Source organism: Pongo abelii, chromosome 3, assembly GCF_028885655.2.
Source record: "Pongo abelii isolate AG06213 chromosome 3, NHGRI_mPonAbe1-v2.0_pri, whole genome shotgun sequence".
Taxonomy (NCBI): Eukaryota; Metazoa; Chordata; class Mammalia; order Primates; family Hominidae; genus Pongo; species Pongo abelii.
The window spans coordinates 115,687,908-115,708,933 of record NC_071988.2 but is presented as its reverse complement, the minus strand read 5'-3'; the positions used below and the strand labels follow the sequence as shown (position 1 = coordinate 115,708,933).

The 21,026-nt window shown below is 33.6% G+C and overlaps 1 protein-coding gene across 2 annotated transcripts in view; it reads right to left on the bottom strand.

Annotated features, from left to right (window-relative positions):
• SMARCAD1 (SWI/SNF-related, matrix-associated actin-dependent regulator of chromatin, subfamily a, containing DEAD/H box 1) overlaps positions 1-21,026 on the bottom strand; it is an 83,600-nt gene that overhangs the window by 23,478 nt on the left and 39,096 nt on the right. For both annotated transcript variants that reach the window (XM_054553303.2, NM_001374139.1), the window contains 4 exon segments: positions 18,168-18,269; positions 17,106-17,187; positions 14,949-15,340; positions 3,028-3,227 (listed from right to left, as the gene is read on the bottom strand). In XM_054553303.2, the coding sequence (XP_054409278.1) occupies positions 3,028-3,227; positions 14,949-15,340; positions 17,106-17,187; positions 18,168-18,269 (776 nt within the window).

The following is a 21,026-nucleotide window of genomic DNA, read 5'->3' as shown; positions in this document are numbered from 1 at the left end:
AGTTGGTTCTAATATTTAGATGCTATATAATCATATTTCCCATCTATTTTGACGCTTCACAGTTTTCTAAGAATTTTCATGACCAAATATAAATCTGAACCACCAATTTACTGTTAAGAACTTGGGGATTTGCTCAGGTCTTCTGAATAAGTTAAGTGCTTTCTTCTCAACAGAATATTAAAATATCTCTGAACTGAAGATTTTTTATCTCTCACTAAGGAAAAAAGTGATTTAAAGATTTTCTGAGATAATGAAAGAAAATGAGGCAACAGGCTATTTTGAAGTTATTGTTTTGTTAGGGGAAAAAAAAAATTCCCTCCAGAGTTACTATGATTTCTCCACAGTCTGATAATTCAATTGGGTTTAAATCTGCCAGAGAAACTAGTTTCAAAATTATTTTCAAAGGTGAGAAAGGCATAAAATAGAAACAACAGGGGTACATGTGATGTGATAAATTTGAGTTTAAAATACAGAAATACAGGGCTAGAGAGACTTGTTTAAAGCAGTTCATAGAAAACAGGTTACGGATGCTGTCCGACCAAAAGTTTATGTCCCGTAAGTATGACATGGCTGCTGCAAATACTACCACAACATTAGTTTGTAGTGACAAGAAATGTTCAAACTAAAACATTTACATCCTACTACTTTTGAGTTAGTGAAACTACATCTGCAGTGTTAATTTGCATTCACATCACTGTCAAATGGTCTCAGAGCTCCTGTGTAAGAACAGGGTAGGAACCATGCTGTCAAGTTCAGGATGAACAAGATCAGAAGAACCTTGGCAGATTTAGCTCAAAAGGCAAGACACACTTGATTAAATATATTGTATTTTGAACATGTGAGAAATCTTTTTAGTTTAAGGCTAATAAATTATAGATTAATTAACTAAAGCTTTAGACATTGCTACATCTATAGTAAGAATACAACAGGAGAAATACTAAGGATTTTTTTTCTTTTTCCTCACTGTATTATATTTTAAGCAATTTAAATTTTGACATTTTAAAATAAAGATTATGAATGTAATGGTTTTGAAGTACATATGAAAACTTTAGCTTTTCCCTATAAAGATATCATTTTTCACAAGGAATTCCGGAATATCTGTATTTCTAAAAGGCAAATTTTCTTCTCCTACAATTCACATAAATTTGCAAGTTTGTAGCAAAGTAAACTTCGTCATGAAGAACTTGTTCTGTTTAGAGAAAAATGCAAGCATGATAGGTTATTCATCAGGATAGTCTAATATTTTCCTGTGCTAATAAATCCTTTACTAAAGCAAGGAGACAACTTTAAATGTCTACATACTAAGTACCCACAATGCCTGGCCAGTACACCAAGTAAAAATTGCTTATGCAACTCTTACCTTGGCTGAAGAACAAAAATCAAGACAACAAATTCTAACCCCTAAAAGTGCACTTAAATAAACTCTAAAGAGACTATCCATATAGGTTTTAGAAGTTGTACTTTGGATAAGATCCAACAAGCACTTAAAAAAACAACAACAACAACTATTTTTCTCATCTATTAAGTATTTCATTTAAAAAATCCTCAGTCTAATGGAAAGGATAGTTTATTACCTGATCAAACTATTTACAAGTAACAGGACTTTGTGAATGTGGTTTTAAGAGAGAAATTTTTAAAGTGATGCAATAAAGCACTTGATTTTTAAAAATCCAAATTATGATAAAGTAGACTCAACTGGGTAAGTCTTGTAGAGTGAAGAACTCCCCATATCCAATGCTGGAGAACAAGAAGCAGCAGCTCCAACTACACTTTTAGGAGATGAAATTTGCTGATATAGTTCTTTCTATGCAACAGAGAAAAGAGCTTCTTTGTGGGAACTGCATCACGTTTCCCTACACCATCCCATAGCACCCTAGAAGGGCACAGAAAAGATTGTAGCTTACTATTAAAGGCCAGTAATCATCTTGTTTTTTTTTTCCATACCTTGATTTTAAATTATTAACCAATGATCAGCAAATATGCTTTGATCATTAACTTAGAAAAATATCAGAAGTAAATAAAATCAGCAACTAAGGCAATTAATTTAATGAGATCCTACTGCTAATCTTAACCTATCAGAAATACCTTGAACAGATGTAACTCATTCTGAAAGTTGTGTAACAGTGCAAAGTATGGATATACCATAATTCATTTCAATTATTCCCTAATTTTAGGAACTCCATTTGTTTCCATGGTTTTGCCACTATAAATATCGTACTATTAACAGTTTTATATTTTTTTTTTAAAAAGGGAAGTATTCTGAACAGTTCTGAGTCTCCAAACTACTTAAAAATATACAAACTTTTAAATGAAGTTCAACACAATTTCCCCCACCCCAATCCGCCAACAACATGCAAGATGTGGGCGATCACAATTACAAAAACCATTTTAATATGTACTGGCCACTAGACAGTATTTTTTTTTTGCACGAATTCTGGCAAGTATTTTATTGAAAGCAGCAAATTGGGGAAATATGTAGACTTATATGATCTATTTAATCAAAGTATCTGTCCTTTCCCTTGCTGATGTATTTCTACCCCAAAAGGAGATTTAAAAAGCTGGCCTTATCATTTAAAACATTTCATCACAGTCTGGGATATCATTTCATTTTATTTATGATTAAAAAGAAAATGGGCTAGGAAAGGAGTTTTTATGCTGATGCAATTAAGCAGCTGACTTTTTTTAGGACATCAAATTTGTGTATAGGAGTAACTAAAACCACTTTTTCACTTTCTCTGATTATACAAACAATTACCTGTTATCAGGCAAAAAAGACACTGGTCATATAGTATCATACCATCCCTCCCTTTAATTTATAATGATATGATAGAATAAAATACCCTACTTGGGGGTGGGGGAAATCAATGAAAAACAGTTCATAGTCCACTTATGTGCCATTACAGAAAACCTAGGGGTTCTCTCCTACCACTAGTTGCCATATCACTTTCTAGGCATGATACAGAAATAAGTTCAGACATTTTGTACAATTGAGATAAAATATGAATAAATATATTCAACAAAGATTACCTTTGGTTTAGAATGGAAGGTTGTTCTATGTTCCATCCACCTCCATTTCCAGTAAGCATGGTAACTTGTTTGGTCAATTTATTTGAAATGTCTTCACATTTGTTCATAAGCCTTATAACTACATCTCTTTCTTGAATCAGTGTTTTACAGTGCCATATCAAATCTTCTGATAAGCCATTAGTTTTGGACATCTTTGTGAACTATGGCATAAAAAGAAAAATAATTGAATAGTTCAGATCTAGGAAAGAGAAAGGCAATCCTGATTTCTTTATGAGGAAAACAAGTTTGCTAATTTAAACTTTTACTTAATGAGCTTATAGTCAACTACTAAGAGAATCTGATTCATGTTTATATTTGAGTTGCTACATGTTTCACTTTTATATTCTACTGTCACACATCAAACTCATTATGTTAAAGTAAAATATATCTTACCTCAAAAAATGCATAATCCCAAACTTGTTACTTTGACCCTGGCAGCTATTCTCTTATAGGAGAAACATTCACAAGTAATTGTTACTATCTCCTATCAAGTTTTTAAAAACATTTCAAAATCTTAAATTCACTTTTCCCTAATACCAAAGGTAATAGTATCAAATGTAGTCACTGCAAATCTGATCTCTCACCTCTACTTGTCATTTCCTATGACTATTACATATTAAGATTAATCTTAAAAGAATTTTTCCACATCTATCATCAAAGTGTAGCCCCGCAAGTTTTCAAAACTCTAATTATTTGTCACTTGATACTTTACTTCTAAACAGAGACTATTACATGGAGAGATATCACATGAATCAAAAGTTAACTATGACCAATTAAATAATTAGATAAGGTTTTTAAAAACCAATTTCAATATAATACTATAAATGGTTCTCTGTGAAAACTCACAGAACTTCTTTCAAAATATAGTTGTATTTATTTTTCAAAAGGAGGCACTGAATACTTCATATGTAAAAGCCATATCAGAACTAGAATTTTTCAGATAGATAGCTGAAAATATATGTTCTATAAAACATGACAAAAAATATTTTTAGTGGAAAGGATGAGAAAGCCCAAAAGCTATTTGAAATACTTGGGACAAAAATGAAAATCCCATAAGCCAGAACTAAATCTAGGAAACTGAAATAAAACCATCTATTAGGAAAATACCACACATGATTTTTATTCATGTCATCCTATTTAGCATATTTTTCCAAGTTATAACAAGAATCACATTAACAACTCTAAGAAATCACTGTGATCACAGTATTTCTAAGTTCAGCAAAAAGCTCAAGCAGTAATTAAGTGCTTTCTGGATATACTAAGATAATTAAATAAAATACAGTTTATAGCAATATACATTTTCCATATTTATCCTAGAATAACTTGGAAATATACAAAATATCCAATCTATTCTTAGCACTTCAAAAATGGCACTGTAAATTACTAAGTTTATTTGCATACTCTATATTTTTCACAGGGACAAAATTCATAATCACAATATGATCTCCTACTTCCCCTATTTTGTGCTTTTCAGGGGAAAGATCTATTCATAAGCAGCAGTATAGATAACAATCAGTGTCTTAAGGAGGTTCTATTAGAACTTTTAGCTAAAATACTTTTATTTTTAAATGCAACCAAAAATTATAGGCCATAAACCAATCTCATGCTGATTGCAGTATGTGTGTGTAATATATGTAAATGTGAGAGAAACCCAACAAATTAATCAGGAAATAAGGAATGAACATACATTAGGTGCCATTTATGTGCTAGTAACTATTAGATACCTTTTATTCAGTAACTCATTAAATCCTTGTAACAACTACCAAGACTAGTCTACCAAATCTAGATGAAAAAACTAAGGTTCAATTTCCAACATCACAAAGCTGGGTAAGAGAAAAAGTCCATGCTCTTTTCACTGTATAACTAGTACCTCCCTAAATAAAATAATTTAAGACCTTAAAATTTCAAAATAAACTTTTTTTCTGTAACCAACTACCATTTCTTTCTTTTTTTTTTTAACAGAAATTACTCTAACTGTTGAATTATCTGGGAGACAGACACAGCCCCTGTCCTTGTGGTCTATGAACACTGGGAAACACAAGTAACGATTTCAAGCATAACCTCTGGTATAAACAAGGGAAACAACAGAAATTCATGGGCACTCATCACAAAAAGACTAATAAAATCTAAGACCTAGTAATTCCTTATGGAGTAAGAAGCCAGAAATAATAAAAGAACTGTTTTAATGGAAAGATAAATTCACATGTCAGAACCTAGAGAAGCAACAGACAAGTCTGAACAGGAAGGCAGTAAGGGTATGAATCATTTTGATGCGTTCTAAACTGAACTTATGGGCATTAAAAAGCTATCGCAGGGTTTTAGAGAGTTCCTGTTTAGAAAGACCTCCATGAGAGTAATGTGAAGAAGGCTTGACAGCAAAGAACTATTAAGAAGGCTTTGAGTTGAGAGACAATAGTGGCCTGTGTTGGACATGGAGAAACTGATTCATAATCTTTAGGAGGTAGAACCCATTAAGTGTGGGGAGATGAATGAAGAGATAAGCCTGACTCCCAGACTTATGGATTCAATGCCAACAGATTAGTGGTACCATCTATTGAGATTAAAATTTACCAAGATGGCAAGGGAAGTCTGTTTCTGGATATATTAAATTTGGGGTAGCTACCAAATTTTGGAGAGAGAGCTAGTGGTTAGTTAAATAAAGATCTATATCTTAGGGAAGAGATGTTGTAAGCTGGAGAAAAAGATGCCACACAGGTGACCATCAAAGTCAAAGATGCTGATGAGATTACCTAAGAAAAAGCACATGAAATTGGAGATTAGAAGACTGAGAGCAAAACCTTGAAGAACATCAACATTTAGAAGCATTTAAAAATAGACAGAAAGAGCAAGAAGAAATGTAGGATGTGGTATCAGAGAAGCCAAGGAAGAAATAATTTCAAAAAGTGTAAGTTTTAACTGACAAAAAAACAATAAACTGGCCGGTTGTGGTGGCTCACACCTATAATCCCAGTATGTTGGGAGGCCAAGGCAAGAGCATCGTTTGAGCCCAGGATTTCAAGACCCGCCTGGGCAACATGGCAGAACTCCATCTCTACCAAAAATACAAAAAATTAGCCGGTGTGGTGGCATGTGCCTGTGGTCCCAGCTACTCAGGAGGCTGAGGTGGGACGATGGCTTGAGCCTGGGAGTCAGAGGTTGCAGTAAGCCAAGACGCCACTGCACTCCAGCCTGGGTGACAGAGTGAGACCCCGTCTCAAAAACAAACAAACAAACAAACTTAATCTTTCACCAATTATAATGAATTTATATAAAATACACCACATGGTAAATAATTTCTATAGTATTTCTCATGGACAGTTCTGAATAATTAAATATGTAACTATTCACAGTGGTTATAAATGTATAATTTTATTCATAATAGTTATGCTTTGAAGATATGTGCCAGAAGCACATGGAGAGGTAAATATTCATCTAATAACATATTCACAATTCGGTAGAAATCTAAAGATGTTACTGTATTGTTGAAAGTTAGTGCCTAAGCATAGTATGAGTTTAGTGATAAATAACAGTCAATATTTTCTGAGAAACAGATAAAAAGTAAAATGTGTACTGTGAAGATTCCTAACATGTAAGTCACATAACTATTATTAAGAAAACCAATGTTAGATTATACTAAGTGAATATATTCAAAGTGAAGCTGAAGCACACTGAATCTTTATAAAGCAATTACAGGTTTCTTTTTTTTTCCCACTTAAAAAAGAATATAGTACTATTCTTCAAATATTTTCAAAAGCTGTGTTATACAAGAGGTAACTGAAAAAATTAGCATATTGTGATCTAATCTGTCATTATCGTATTTTCTGCCGCTGAATAGCTTTTTGAAATGTAAAATCTCCTTCATAGCTGAAACTTCCTAATATAAAAAAAATTACAGCAGACATAAATCACAAATTCACTTAAGCTGTCCCAATTTACACATTTAAGTTTGATGTCTTTTTATTTACAAAAAAAATTTTCTTCCTTTTACTTATTTTTTAAGAGTATAAATTAATTATGGTCATTTGGAAGCCACAAGAAAGGGTTAAAAGGTGGGGATGACCAATCATTTTGAGAGCTGGAAAATTGAAGGAAAGAATAAACATTTATTCTGAATTTTGTATATGAACGGCAACATTTAGAGTGGTAGATATAAGGAAGTTCTTTTATAGATAGTTCCTTAAGAAGCAGCAATAACAGTATTAAAATACTATTTTTGCAGGCCAGCACGGTGGCTCACGCCTATAATCCCAGCACTTTTGGGGCCGAGGCGGGTGGATCACTCGAGGCCCTAGGAGTTCAAGTCCAACACAGTGGAACCCTGTCTCTACCAAAAATACAAAAATTAACTGGGTGTAGTGGTGCACGCCTGTAATCCCAGCTATTCGGGAGGCTGAGGCACAAGAATTTCTTGAACCCGGAAGGCAGAGGTTGCAGTGAGCCAAGATCACGAAACTGCACTCCAGCCTGAGTGACAGAGCGAGAGACTGTCTCAAAATGAAAAAAAAAATTATAAAAATATTAATTTCACAATGGCTAATGAATTATGGATCCAGACATGTAGCATCAACAGATGCTAATGTTACAAAAAGTAACCATCAGATATTACTGTCTTCTGATGAAAGAACACATCACTAACTATGTAATAATATTGGTGGGTGCATTTAACCTTCTAATGATCATTTTACAGAAAGTACTAGTCCAGTGGAACATGTTAAACTACACTGGGGAGGTATAATCAGACAAGTTTAGACAGGAGAGTTATAGAACAAATGACCCAGTTTCTTTACCAAAAACTGGAAAAAGAGAAGGGGGAGAGAGAGAGGGATAAGGAATCTACAGATTAAAAGACCTATCAAGCAATCTTAGTAAGTGGACCTTACTTGGATCCTAATTCAAACTAACAAACTATAAAACAAATGAACATATACTATGGCATTTATGAGACAACTGGAAATTTGAACTCAATATTTTGATATTAAGAAATTATTGATGATTTTTATTAGATACAAGAATGTTATGGTTTCTTCAGGAGATACATATTTAAACTCATAAGGATAAAATGATGTCTGAGATGTGCTTCAAAATAATATGATGGAAGGAAGTGGACAAGAGTATGGAAGAAACACATGGCGGTTCATTATAACACTGTGTGCTTAAATTTCTTGTAATAACAAAATGGGGGAGGCAATGAAGGGGAGTACAAGGTAATTCTTACTTCAGGACGCTTTAACAATCAAGGGTTGGTTATGAGATTTTTAACTGAACTTCACTTTTTGGTTATTTTGAAGTTGAAATTTCAGAACAACTCCTTAGGACCCCCTAACACTCCCTACCTCTCCCCTCCCACACAAGTAAACCAACTTTAGAGATGATCAAAATGACTGTTGCTGATTTAGAATTTACATCTATCTAATAACAATCCACTAACCACGAATGTAAAACAGCAGTAGACAGTTTTTTAAAGGAAAAAGAGTTTAATTGAATGAATTTACTGTGAGTAGATTCTGCTGTGACAGTAAACCCAAATAGCATGGGTTTAAATAAAAGGAAGTTATTAATCTCTCATGTAAATAAAAATCTGAGGAACTGATTCAGATTTGGTATGTTGGTTCCAAAATTAAGGATTCTTCTAACTCTGTTGCTTCAATAACCTCAACATTCACCATCATATTGACCCTTCTACCGGCAGGAAGAAACAACGCTTTCCAAAGGTTGTAACATACCACTGCTCACATCCCATTAGAATGAACTTTGTCAAACTATCACAAGGGAGGCTAAAACAGTTAGTCTTAATATATTGTGGGTAATGTGCCCATAAGCCCAGCCATAAATCTGATTTAAAAAGCTATAGGGTGGGCATGGATATTTAACAACAACAAAAAAAGAAGAATGGTTTGATTTTAGAAAGTTTGATTCAATATGGCTAGAACTTAGTGGACAAACAGAAAACAAATAGTTTCTTAGCATTTCATTAATAATATACACAACACTTGCAATGCAAATTATTGTGAATATCTGCAGCTAATGTTTTTAAAGAGCCAGGCAACTGATGGCATTTAATTTTTAAACTTTCCCATAGGCAGGCACTATAATTACACCCCACTTACAGATATTTGCTTACAGATATGTAAGCTGTTAGAAAATGACAGACAAGAATTCAAAATCAGGTCATCTAGCTTCACTATGTTATTCATCTATCACCTAGTATGCACTTACAAAACCAATGGAATAAAAAAAGTGGCATGCACTGAATTCAGAAACAAGAGACTCAAAATGAGAGAGATAAAAGGATTCTCCAGGATGACAGGAAAATGAAATGCTAAGGCCACTTCCAAATCAGAGCAGGTGGTAAGATTCCTGATTTTCTAAAAAAGATGAAACTGACAGATTACCAGAGATGTCTAAAATCTGACAGGCCCAGGTAATCCCAGCACTCTGGGAGGTGGAGGTGAGCGGATCACTTGAGGTCAGGAGTTCAAGACCAGCCCGGCCAACATGATGAAACTCCGTCTCTACTAAAAATACAAAAATTAACCGGGCGTGGTGGTAGACACCTGTAATCCCAACTACTTAGGAGGGTGAGGCAGGAGAATCGCTTGAACCTGGGAGGCAGAGATTGCAGTGAGCTGAGATCGCATCACTGCACTCCAGCCTGGGTGACAGGGAGAGACTGTCTGAAAAAAGAAAAAGAAAAAAAAAAAAATCTGACGGAAAATTTAGGCAACTGGAAAAGACTTTAGAGTTGACCTAATGACAAGTATATAGGAAAATAAAGAGAAAACCCGAGACAAATAACAACTAGAAAAAAAAATGAGAAAAAAATTAAAAAAAATCATGTAGTATACTACATGGTTCATCTATGAAAGGCATTTGCATAGTCATAACAACGCAGACACTAAAAATGATCTTCAAAATTACCATATTAACATATATTAATAGAACTGGGGAACAGAAAATGGGCATGTGAAGTGAGGTAGATGGCGAGAGCTAAATCCTATTGTCTATAACATTAAGTTGATGGATAAGACCTACAAATGACAAAAAGCGCATTATAATTATATTACATAAAGATATGGAGGTGATCAGAACAATGAGACAAAAAGTTACGAAAGAAGTTATCTGCAGCATGGGCAACAGGCTGGGGAAAAGGGTGGATATAGATTTTTTTTGGGGGGGAACAAGCCTATAGAATTATTTGTTAATCTAAGTATATGTGTAAATAATAAAAGTATAAACATTAACAAACAGTAAAGAAACAATTTGGGGAGGGGGAAAGAAGGGCTCTCACTTAAGGAAAGATGTAAGAACACTCTACTGCCACCATGTTACTGTTTTCTGAACACAGAAGTCACTTAATCCTGTAAGTTACTTAACTTTCCCCCCAAAAAGATTTAAGAAATACAAAGTACCCTATAAATGTGGGATCTATTAGTAAATCTGAAGTTACTGAAAAGCACAGAAAAGATGATCCTGCTTACATGGTAAGAAGTATACAAATGTATACATAAATAAATGATGCTCAAAACATCTTAAATGGTGGGTATCTTTGGTAGAATTTGGGGTAAACTTTACTTTTTCATTTCTGCACATACTATTTCAATTTTAGGTAAAACAAATCATTTTCAAAAAATGATAAATCTTTTTTCAGGAGGAAGAAAGTAAAAAAGCTAATTGCTACTTCCTGAATAATTACATGAAAAAAACTCATCAATATGGCCCCAATCATGATCTCTTCATTAAAAACTCAAGTGACTACTCAAAGGACTTTTTTCTTTCAAATAGTCAGCATCTGAAGTATCACTCTCTTGCCACAGTGTGTCACTCTTACTGTACAGATATTTTTGAATTTCCATAGGAAGGAGGAAACTGTTTAAAAGCAGATTTAATTTTCAAATCATTAAATCCCCACTTACCAAAAGACAGCCCTGAGGACAGAGTCCCAAGCTTATTCATTATTATAAATACCTGGCAGCAGCCTACAAAGTACTCAAAATGTACTTGCAGTTTTTTTTAATACAAACTTATCAAACTTACACAAATTAAAACAAGCCTGAATATATAGTAATCTTACAAATAAATTCACTGGTGCCACCTTATTCAGAAGGAAGAAATACTACGTATTACCATGCTTTAAGTGGCCAATTTAGGCCAGGTATTTTACAGAAATCACCAGTTAAACAAAGCAAAGGACCAGATGCAGTGGCTCACACCTGTAACCCCGGAACTTGGAGAGGCCGCAACAGGTGGATCACCTGAGGTCAGCAGTTCCAGCCCAGCCTGGCCAACATGGTGAAACTCCATCTCTATTAAAAATACAAAAATTGGCCAGGTGTGGTGGCGGGCACCTGTAATCCCAGCTACTAGGGAGGCTGAGGCAGAAGAATCGCTTGAACCTGGGAGGTGGAGGTTGCAGTGAGCTGAGATCATACCATTGCACTCCAGCCTAAGTGACAAGAGTGAAACTCCGTCTCAAAACAAAACAAAACAAAAACCAAAAAACAAAATCAGCAGTCTAGTAGATGAGAGTAACACAATGAGAAGCATAGTGTGTGACATGGACTAAACCTGAGTTGCTTGGTTATCAGCCAAGGAAAACTGGATCTACACTGATCCAAATGTTAACAAAGCAGATGCATATATGAAAGTTTACAGGTTGAGTTACTGATGCATGTTGCATTGGTCAGCATAAAAACATTACTACTCTGATTAACATATAAAGATGCAACAGAGTAATATTTTTCACAGACATAATAATATCCCCTCCTTACTGTGTGCAAGGCTAGACAAAAATCCAGTAAGTGGATGGTGAACTGATGCCATCAAATGTGTGAAATTGGCAATAAAAATTCCAATTTTACCACAATAACAGTACACGTTTTTAAACTAATGACATTTTTGGCTTGCTATATTTCTGAAGCCTACTTGATTTAATGATGAGGTTTTCTCACAATAGGCACCTACATTACTGCTATTATGCAGAAAAACTGTAAGTAAAATGGAAAAAATTATGAAGAAAAATTTAAAAACTATTTAAATTTTGACTCATAGAATAAATGATTATAAAGCTGAAGCATAAATATATCCTTTTAGGTAATATACTTTAAAAAAAATCAAATTTTCCTCATGTAAAATGAGGATGACTAAAATATCTTAAGAGTATTTTAGTTTCAAAAAGCATAATTATCTGACAAATAAGTCATAGTAGTATAGAAAGGTAGTAACCTCTAGATTTAAACTTACTGTAATTAGATTACCAAGTAGGTGATATTAATAAGTATATTATACTGACATTTTATATATATCTACTACACTTATATTACATTTATATGTCTACTACCTTGAAAACAACCCAATGATCTACAACTTTTCAAATGTTGTTTTAAAAGGCACAATATAATTTTCACATTCAAATTACTTTTATAATAAGACAATGAAATACTAACGATTACATTTAATCATTTAATAATCACCAACGTTAAAGAAACCTCACTTTTAACAAAAATTACTATTGTACATATGTACTTTATTCATGGGCTCAAGTATGCATTTTTTAATGAAATATTTATGAACTTTACAGTTTGTAAATAGAAATTCCCCAATTCTTAAGACTAAATAAGATTAAACAATGATTTCACGAAAGAGCAAACTAGTTGTTAGCAGGTTGTTCTTAATATATTTAATACCTTGTAATTTTCATTAAAATATGACTGAGTAATATGATTAAAACCTCAACTAATTCTCACAGAAATTTCTAAATATGGCAGCTATCAACACAAAACAATTTTTTTGGCTTTTGTTTCCTTTTGAAGTTGTTTAGAGGTACATTATCAAACCTCACTGATTAACAGGGAAGAAGCAAATTATATAGCTTTTAACTAAAAAATATGCATAATATTGACTTTTGTTTTGATAATTTTATTAAGATATTAAATCTGCTCTAGGGTAGAGTTTGGGCTAAAAAAGTACTCTATAAATAAGTCACATTTAAAATTCTAAAGATTTTTAAAGTAGAAGCTCAAAGTTCTAAGCAAATTAAAATTTAAAGCATATATATATTTACTTGCTAATTTACACTATTAATTTGAAAAAGCTCATTCACCTACTTTGCTAAGGACAGCAAAGCACTGTATTCACTGAACTCAAGTAGAAAGTTTACTTTTCAGATACGTTTTAGACTGTTACATAAAATATTTCACATTTGGACGGATGGTTAGAACAAACAATATAGTCTTTATGTTCAACTTTTAGAAAGGGGCAAGATGTTAGGAGGTTTAAGTAAGTAATGCATAATCTCCAAATTCATGTCAAGACTAATTTAAACTCTGCTGATTAATTAGTACGGGAAATATGCTTTCTACATGTTAAGTTGCTGAATATTTTTTAAAAACATCTGGCACATATACCTCCGGTAAAATTGTATAATTTACTTTTACTGTAAGATATTCGGGCAAGTATTTACAGCAACTAAACAAACTAGTGCAGATAATTGCATATCTTATTAAATAAATTAGAATCTCAACAAGCCTGAGCAACCCTACTCTGCAACAACATAAGAGACCATTAAAGATTAAAAGAAAGAAGAAAAGGAAGAAAAGAAGAACAAGAAAGCCCTTCAGCAAATACTTTAACAAATAAATCACTCAGGCAAAGCCAAACAAGTTTTGAAAGGGCCTGCTTTGACAGATGTTCTCTGGAAACGCAAAGGCTTCAGGCAAAACGAATGGTTTTATTATTATTTTTTAAAGCTATGGAATATTATTAATGTTGTTTCTGTATTTTTCAAATATTTTAATTAAAAAAAAAATGCATTTACAACCATTGTTCAGGGACTCTCCCCTACCGCCACTTCAAGACACTTACCAGGGCATTTAATGCTCATTTAGATTTGTTTCAAGTATAAAATTAATCACAAAAGCAACTTCGCTCCCTCACTTAGGGAATAAAACTTCCTAAAAAATTTTATAAAGCATCAAGAGTTGCTGCATCTTTTAAAGCTGTAAAAAATCATCCATATTGCTTTTACAACAGGCCTATATACAATTCCTGCTATAAAAGCCCACATAAGGGTTGAAGCAAAATTTAAGAGTTCTTATATTTATCTGTATGAATAAGATTTGATGACTGTTGGCATTCATAAAACTCAAAATGCAGGTATTCTGTATAAAACCTGTTTACAGAAAGTCAAATTCCAGAAAATGATCATGCAAAGTGTACTTACCAGTGCTTATGCCTTCCCTTCACCTAACGCTTGAATTCTAGGCTTCCAGAAACTTTTCTATCTTTCCAATTAAAAACGCTGCAGCCTGCTACACTCCATAAAATGGCTGCGTTGTTTAACCAACAAAAACATGTTACAGACTGAGCTGTTACTTTTAGAAGAAAAAAAGAAAATAAACAATTGCTTCTTTTGTGGTGAAGCATAAAACACTTAGGCTGGCATTTTGAATCATGGAGCTCCCCTGGCCGTTGCTATTGCTCTTCAAGTAGTTGTAGTAAAATTTCTGCCACATTCTTGCTTTCTGCATGGTGTCTCAGCAGTAACAGATCAGAACAGGCTAGCAAACAACTCCTTCCTAAATGTAAGCTCTAATTTCTTCTTCTGCAGTGAAATGAACCAAGTTTCTATGCAAAAGAATGAGTGACAGTATTCCCAGCCAATCAGCTTGGGTTTTTTCAGGAAAATCACCCCTTAATTCATTCAAAATTAGGTCATATGACACGATTTGAAATACTATTGGCTTACAATGAAAGTAATGTTTGACTTTACACAGGATAAGGCCACCCATCTATGCTTCCCTGGGCTGAAGACAACTTGACTATAACCGGTACTGTGAATTAAATACACACACACATACAAGGGGAAAAAAAAAATAAAGCCTTACCAGAGCCTCCCAACTATTAAAGGGCCGGAGTTCTGTTATCTTCTGAGCCTTTTTCTGAGAACACTGAGGAATCAAAGTAAGTTCACCAATTGAAGCATCTTGAAGGAAGTGAAGAATTTTACCTTTATAGCCATCCTCCATCACTTCTTCACCACTACTATAGTCCTCATCTAGTGAACTACCGACATCAGAACCTGAATCATATTCAGAGTCTTCAACAACTCTCTTTGGATTAAAAACATTTTTTTTACGTTTCTTGTTAAAGCCATTTTGTGCTTTCATTGAAAATTTCTGTTTTAGTTTTGTTTTAGTTGCATTTTTAGGGTAATTTTGACTTCTTGAAGAAACTTCTTTTCCATTTGGAACCTCACTTTGTGATGCATATTGCATATCTGTATATAAAAGACAAAAACAGTAACTAAATTAGAAATACATATAGACTTCAAATAAAAACTTAAAACATTTACCTATTCCTTTTGAATACAGAAGAATTCAACCACAATTTATTGTTAAATTTGATACACTTTAAAAATACTTAAGTAGAATTTGAAGTTAAACAATTGTTTCAAAAGCAGGTGATAACTTGTTTTTAAAATGAATTAAATATAAATCTCTATTTTCTAACAAAGGTCCTGAGAACATAAATGACAGCTGCATATCTGTATGATGTCTCAGATGTTCCTAGCAGCCCCACTCAACTATGCCAACACTGAAGAATATAGCAGAACGATGCTTACACTACTATAAAGCTTACTAATAAAAAGTGTGTATGTTTCAACTATCCATAATTTTCCAATACTATCTTCAATATTCTAAGTTTCATCGTTACTTAAAAATTATTCAAATAGACTGAGCATGGTGGCTCACGCCTGTAATCCCAGCACTTTGGGAGGCCGAGGCAGGCAGATCACAAGGTCAGGAGTTCGAGACCAGCCTGACCAACATGGTGAAACTCTGTCTCTACTAAAAATATAAAAATTAGCCAGGCATGGTGGTGCATGCCTGTAATCCCAGCTACTCAGGAGGCTGAGGCAGGAGAATCGCTTGAACCTGGGGGGTGGAGGCTGCAGTGAGCCGAGACCGTGCCATTGCACTCCAGCCTGGGTGACAGAGCAAGACTCTGTCTCAAAAAAAATAAAAAATAAAAAAATATTATTCAAATACAGTATTATCAAAAAGCCCCACTACTTTATCACTGATTATCAGTTTACAGAATTCTAAGATGCCTGTGAATGCAGGTACACCATTATTTTATGTACCAGTGAGAAAACATGCATCAATCTATAATACAATACTTTATTCAGAAATTTTTACTTACTCAAAAAGCTATTAGACTTACACAGATTATCATACCTTTATTTTTGTACATTTATAAAAAATAAGCAAAATAAATTGGCTAAAGTATTCCTCAAATGTTTTCACATTCATAACATGGCTCTTCTGACTCATTTTGAAAACTCAGATTTGGTGGCTTTCTTTTTGCCACAGAATATCATTTTCTGTGCCATCAACAGTATTGGTAGTACAGCCTTTTAAAACAATTTATTTAAAAAAAAAAAAAAAAAAAACCCAAAACACCTAAAGCTACCATGCTGGGCTTTTAAAGCTGGCTTTGCAATTATGAAGAGCTAGTCTACTTGATTCTTCCTTAGGTATGTTACTAAACATGTATGACTCAACTCTTCCTTACCACCTCTCCTCTATCATTTGGTTCCTAGAATTAAGAGTGTTCCAAAATGTGTTCATGCCTATGATACCCTTAAGTTTTTGATGCTAGTGCTTTTGATATCTGTGCAAGTACAGGCTAAGACATCTACATTACAGTAATGACATGATATCACCAATCACAAGATCCATCCTGACAGTTGTTAAAAAGTTTATTTTACACTCAATAAAACATGGCAATTTAAAAGTAGCCTTAACTATTAAGAAAGACTGAACAAATAGAAAAAGATATTTATTGTTTTGTTTTACACTATGATAAAGAACAGGCAGGTCAAAACATTTAAAAACTGGTTGTTAAAGAATGTTTTTACATCATTACTTTCAACATCTTTTGCAATCCCACCCTCTGATTAACAGCTAATAGGTTTTCTTATATACTAAAATATAGACCATAATGAGAAGTATGTCTTTTCTATGACCCAGAATAATTACCTTGGTCTTCTGCAAACACTTTTAGAGATTCTAAAGCTTCTGTGTACATCCATTCATGTTCCTTGAGTACTTCTCTAAGTTCCTAGAAATAAGTCATTTATCTTTTTGTTAAAAATCTCAAATTAGCAACTTGCAGAAAACGTCTATGCTCTTTTAAAAATAAGTTAATCACCTGAAAACAGAGAATTCATATCTGATTATTTTGCACTTGTTTTTATGCTGCTTTACAAATGCTTTCTGTGTAATTTCACCTCCACAAATACATAATAGTCTTCAAAGGAAAGAAAACTTGACTTTTTTTGTATTTCTAACTCTCACTATGAAGTACTGTGAACACTAGAGGATCAAGAAATGTTTTCTCAATTAAAAATGAAATTTCAATATGCAGCTAGGCTTTTACAAACTGCCAACTTCAAAACATGTAGTTTCAACATAGGTAAAGAACCAATATTGCAACAAGATTTTGCATTCAGCTCATCAGAATTTAGTAGATGTACTATCTGAACATACATACTCAAATAAATCAGTGCAAGTGTAAATGTACTCTAAATGCTAAACAAATATGTCCTTCTATATATGATCATGGGATTAAACAGCGGGCCTTTTAGCAACAGGATGCGTGGCATGAGTCTTTAATGACTCTGAAAATATTCTTACTATCTGGGAAGTAGTAGAAAGCTTATGAAATATTATGACACTGAAATGGAATACTTTTTAAATTCTTATAAGAAATTTCAAGAATGATAACATGAAAAAAACTAAGCAGTTACTTGATGGGGGCAGGGTTACAGATCACTTTCTACATGACTTACATGTTATAAATGAGTTCACAATTTTTATTACGGTTATTTTTTAATGACTTAGGGATACAGTATAGATACTATAGTAAACAAGGTAAATAACATAAATAAACAGTATGAAAATACTTTATAACATTGATAAAAGGAGAACATTTAATTAGAAGAATACAAAACTCACCCTAAGCTTTTATGTGGTTGAACTCTATTTTATAATAAAAACACTTAGTACACACTGATTAAATTTTCATACACGACTACTCACCTGTTTATCAAAATTGGGAAATTCCTTTTGCAATTTCAGTACAATACTTTCCTGCTTTTCCCAATTACTGCTAGATTCTGCAGACTCATTTGATTCCTCTCCCTAATGGGGAGAAAAAAAAGAAAACAATTTAAGAGATACCAATAACAATGGTCTTAAGGCAATTATCATTGTATTTTGACTTGATCTGAAAACTATCATCATCAATCAGAAGAATCCAAACTGTTTCTTTTTGTTTCTGTGAACACTGACATATTTATGTCTTTAAGGATGAAAAATATTGCTGACTTAAGATCACTGAAAGACCCTGATTGCATATCCGGTAACTCAAACTTTATTCTCAGTGCTTCAAATGAGATAAATCTGCTAAAAAACTAGAATGATCCTCAAATTAACTCAATATAATTCAAGTATACTGATGCCTTATCCAAGACAATGGTAAATTTTAAAAGGATACAAATATCTCTATGTTCACTATTATATACCCACCTATAAATTTCAAATTCTGAGAAGAGTTTACTTTTACTTCACTCTTGATTCACAGAATGGCTTAAATATTAATTGCTCAGTCACAACATAAAACTGAAACAACGATAAAAGGAATTTAAGTGGAACTAAATAATGTATAAACAAAACAGATTATTAATATGAGAATTGTGGCTATACATAGTCTCACTTTTCCTTCTTCTCTGTCACTTAACTTCACTTGAAGAAACTGGTTAAAGTCCACATTTAAGCAAAAAGAAAAGACTCCTTGTGTTCATGCATAGGAAAAATTCTGGTCAATCAAAAAGCATTTTTCTACTCTGCTTAGAACTGCACCACATACTATACACACAAGATGGAGAAAAATACAATCTTCTTCCTCAGCCTCCTTTATTATCCAACAACTGAATTGCTATTTTTCTCTTTCAGTACCTTAGACAGAAATAACTAAATTCTGATACCTCCTCTGCACAATGGAGTAAAATAAAATTTCATAAAACAGAGACCAATAAAATGCTACGGATATCTGGACTAAAGAAGAAAATTACATGTGTTTCATAATAGTAAGTGGTCTACTTGGGCTCAAATGCAGAGAATGTCAACAGGTTACAAGGATGAAGAATTAAACCAGAGCTAACATGGAATAAAGCCTAAGGTTAGTCTTTTTTTCAGAACCAACAGGATTTTGAGCAGGAGAATAATAAGACATACTGGTGAAATCCATCTGGAGAAAACATTTCAAAATCTTCAGAAATTCACACTGCCACCTTTACAGCCCAGGCACACTGAAATTCCAAGAACAGTATTTTAAAGCTCACAGATGGACAATAACCAGCTGAGGAGGGAACAGATCCAAGTATCTAACACTAGACCACGGCTTTTTCACTACATAAGTGTTACCTAAACTTCATGAAGTTGTTTATTTGTTAATATATCAAATGTGCGTCATGGACAAACAAATAAATTGCGGTAAACACATAAAATGGAGTATCACTAAGTCAAAAAAGAATGAAGTACTGATACACACTACAACATGAATGAACATTGTAGTATATTTGAAAGCATTATGCTATGTAAGAGACTAATAAAAAAGAACAAAATCATGTTCTTCGCAGCAACACAGATGTAGCTGGAAACCATTATCCTAAGCAAGCTAATGTGAAATGAGAAAATCAAATACTACATTTCTCACTTATAAATGGGAGCTAAACACTGGGTACACATGTTCATAAAAATGAGAACAACAGACACTGGGGAACACAAGAAGGCGGAGGGAGGATGTGGGGGAAGAGTTAAGGAAAACTACCTATGGAGTACTATCCTTACTATCTGGGTGACAGATTCATTCATACGTCAAACTTCAGCATCACGCAATATACCTTTGTAACAAACTTGCACATGTACCCCAATTCTAACATAAAAGTTGAAAAAAGAAAAAACAAATAAAACACATTTTTCTGAAATTAAAAAATAAAAGGCTAGACATAAAAGGTTACATATTATATAATTCCACCTAAATGAAATGTTCAGAATAGGTAAATCCAGAGACTGAAGGCAGATGTGTGGTTGCCAGGGGTTAGGGGGAGGAGGGAATGGGGAGAAACTGCTTAATGGGTATAGCATGCTATTACGAGGTGATGACAGCATTTGGAACTAGACAGGAATGATGGTATACAACACTGTGAATGTACTAAATAGCATTAAATAGTTCACTCTAAAATGGTTAATTTTATGCTACGTGAATTTCACCTCAATAAAAAAACAGATAAAATATCTGGAAAACAGTAAACAGCTCTTCGGAATCAAATATTTAGTAGATGGTGTGCCTATCATGTGCTGTTTGCTCTTGGGTCCCACACTTCTGCCAGCTCTGCTAATCCCTGGTGACTGAATATACTCATGTGGTCCAGGAGGTTACACAGACACTTTACAAAAGCTAGCTGATAAAGTGTGGGCCTGTATCTGTCTCAGCGGGCCCAAGGGATATGATTCGACCCAGTGCTTATTTTTCCATCTCCAGAATCATAGTTGGAACAGACATATTTGGCACTGGCAGAAATCCCATACTATATTAGTTCCCTGACCCATGATGTATGGACTACTATTATAGGAAACACCAAATCCAAGTCCCTAGAATTGTCCCTCTCAAGCAAAACAACAATAATAAGCAATTACTACAGTCCTAAAGGAACTGCAGATATTGACACCACCATCCCATCCCAATGTAAGATGCCTCCTTGACCTATACAAAAAGTAGATGAGTCTTGGGAGAATTATTTAAGAGTATCATAAACAATCAAACTCCAACTGCAGCTGCTTTACAGGATGTGGTATTTTTGCTGGAGCAAATCAATATGGCTATGCAGTTATCAA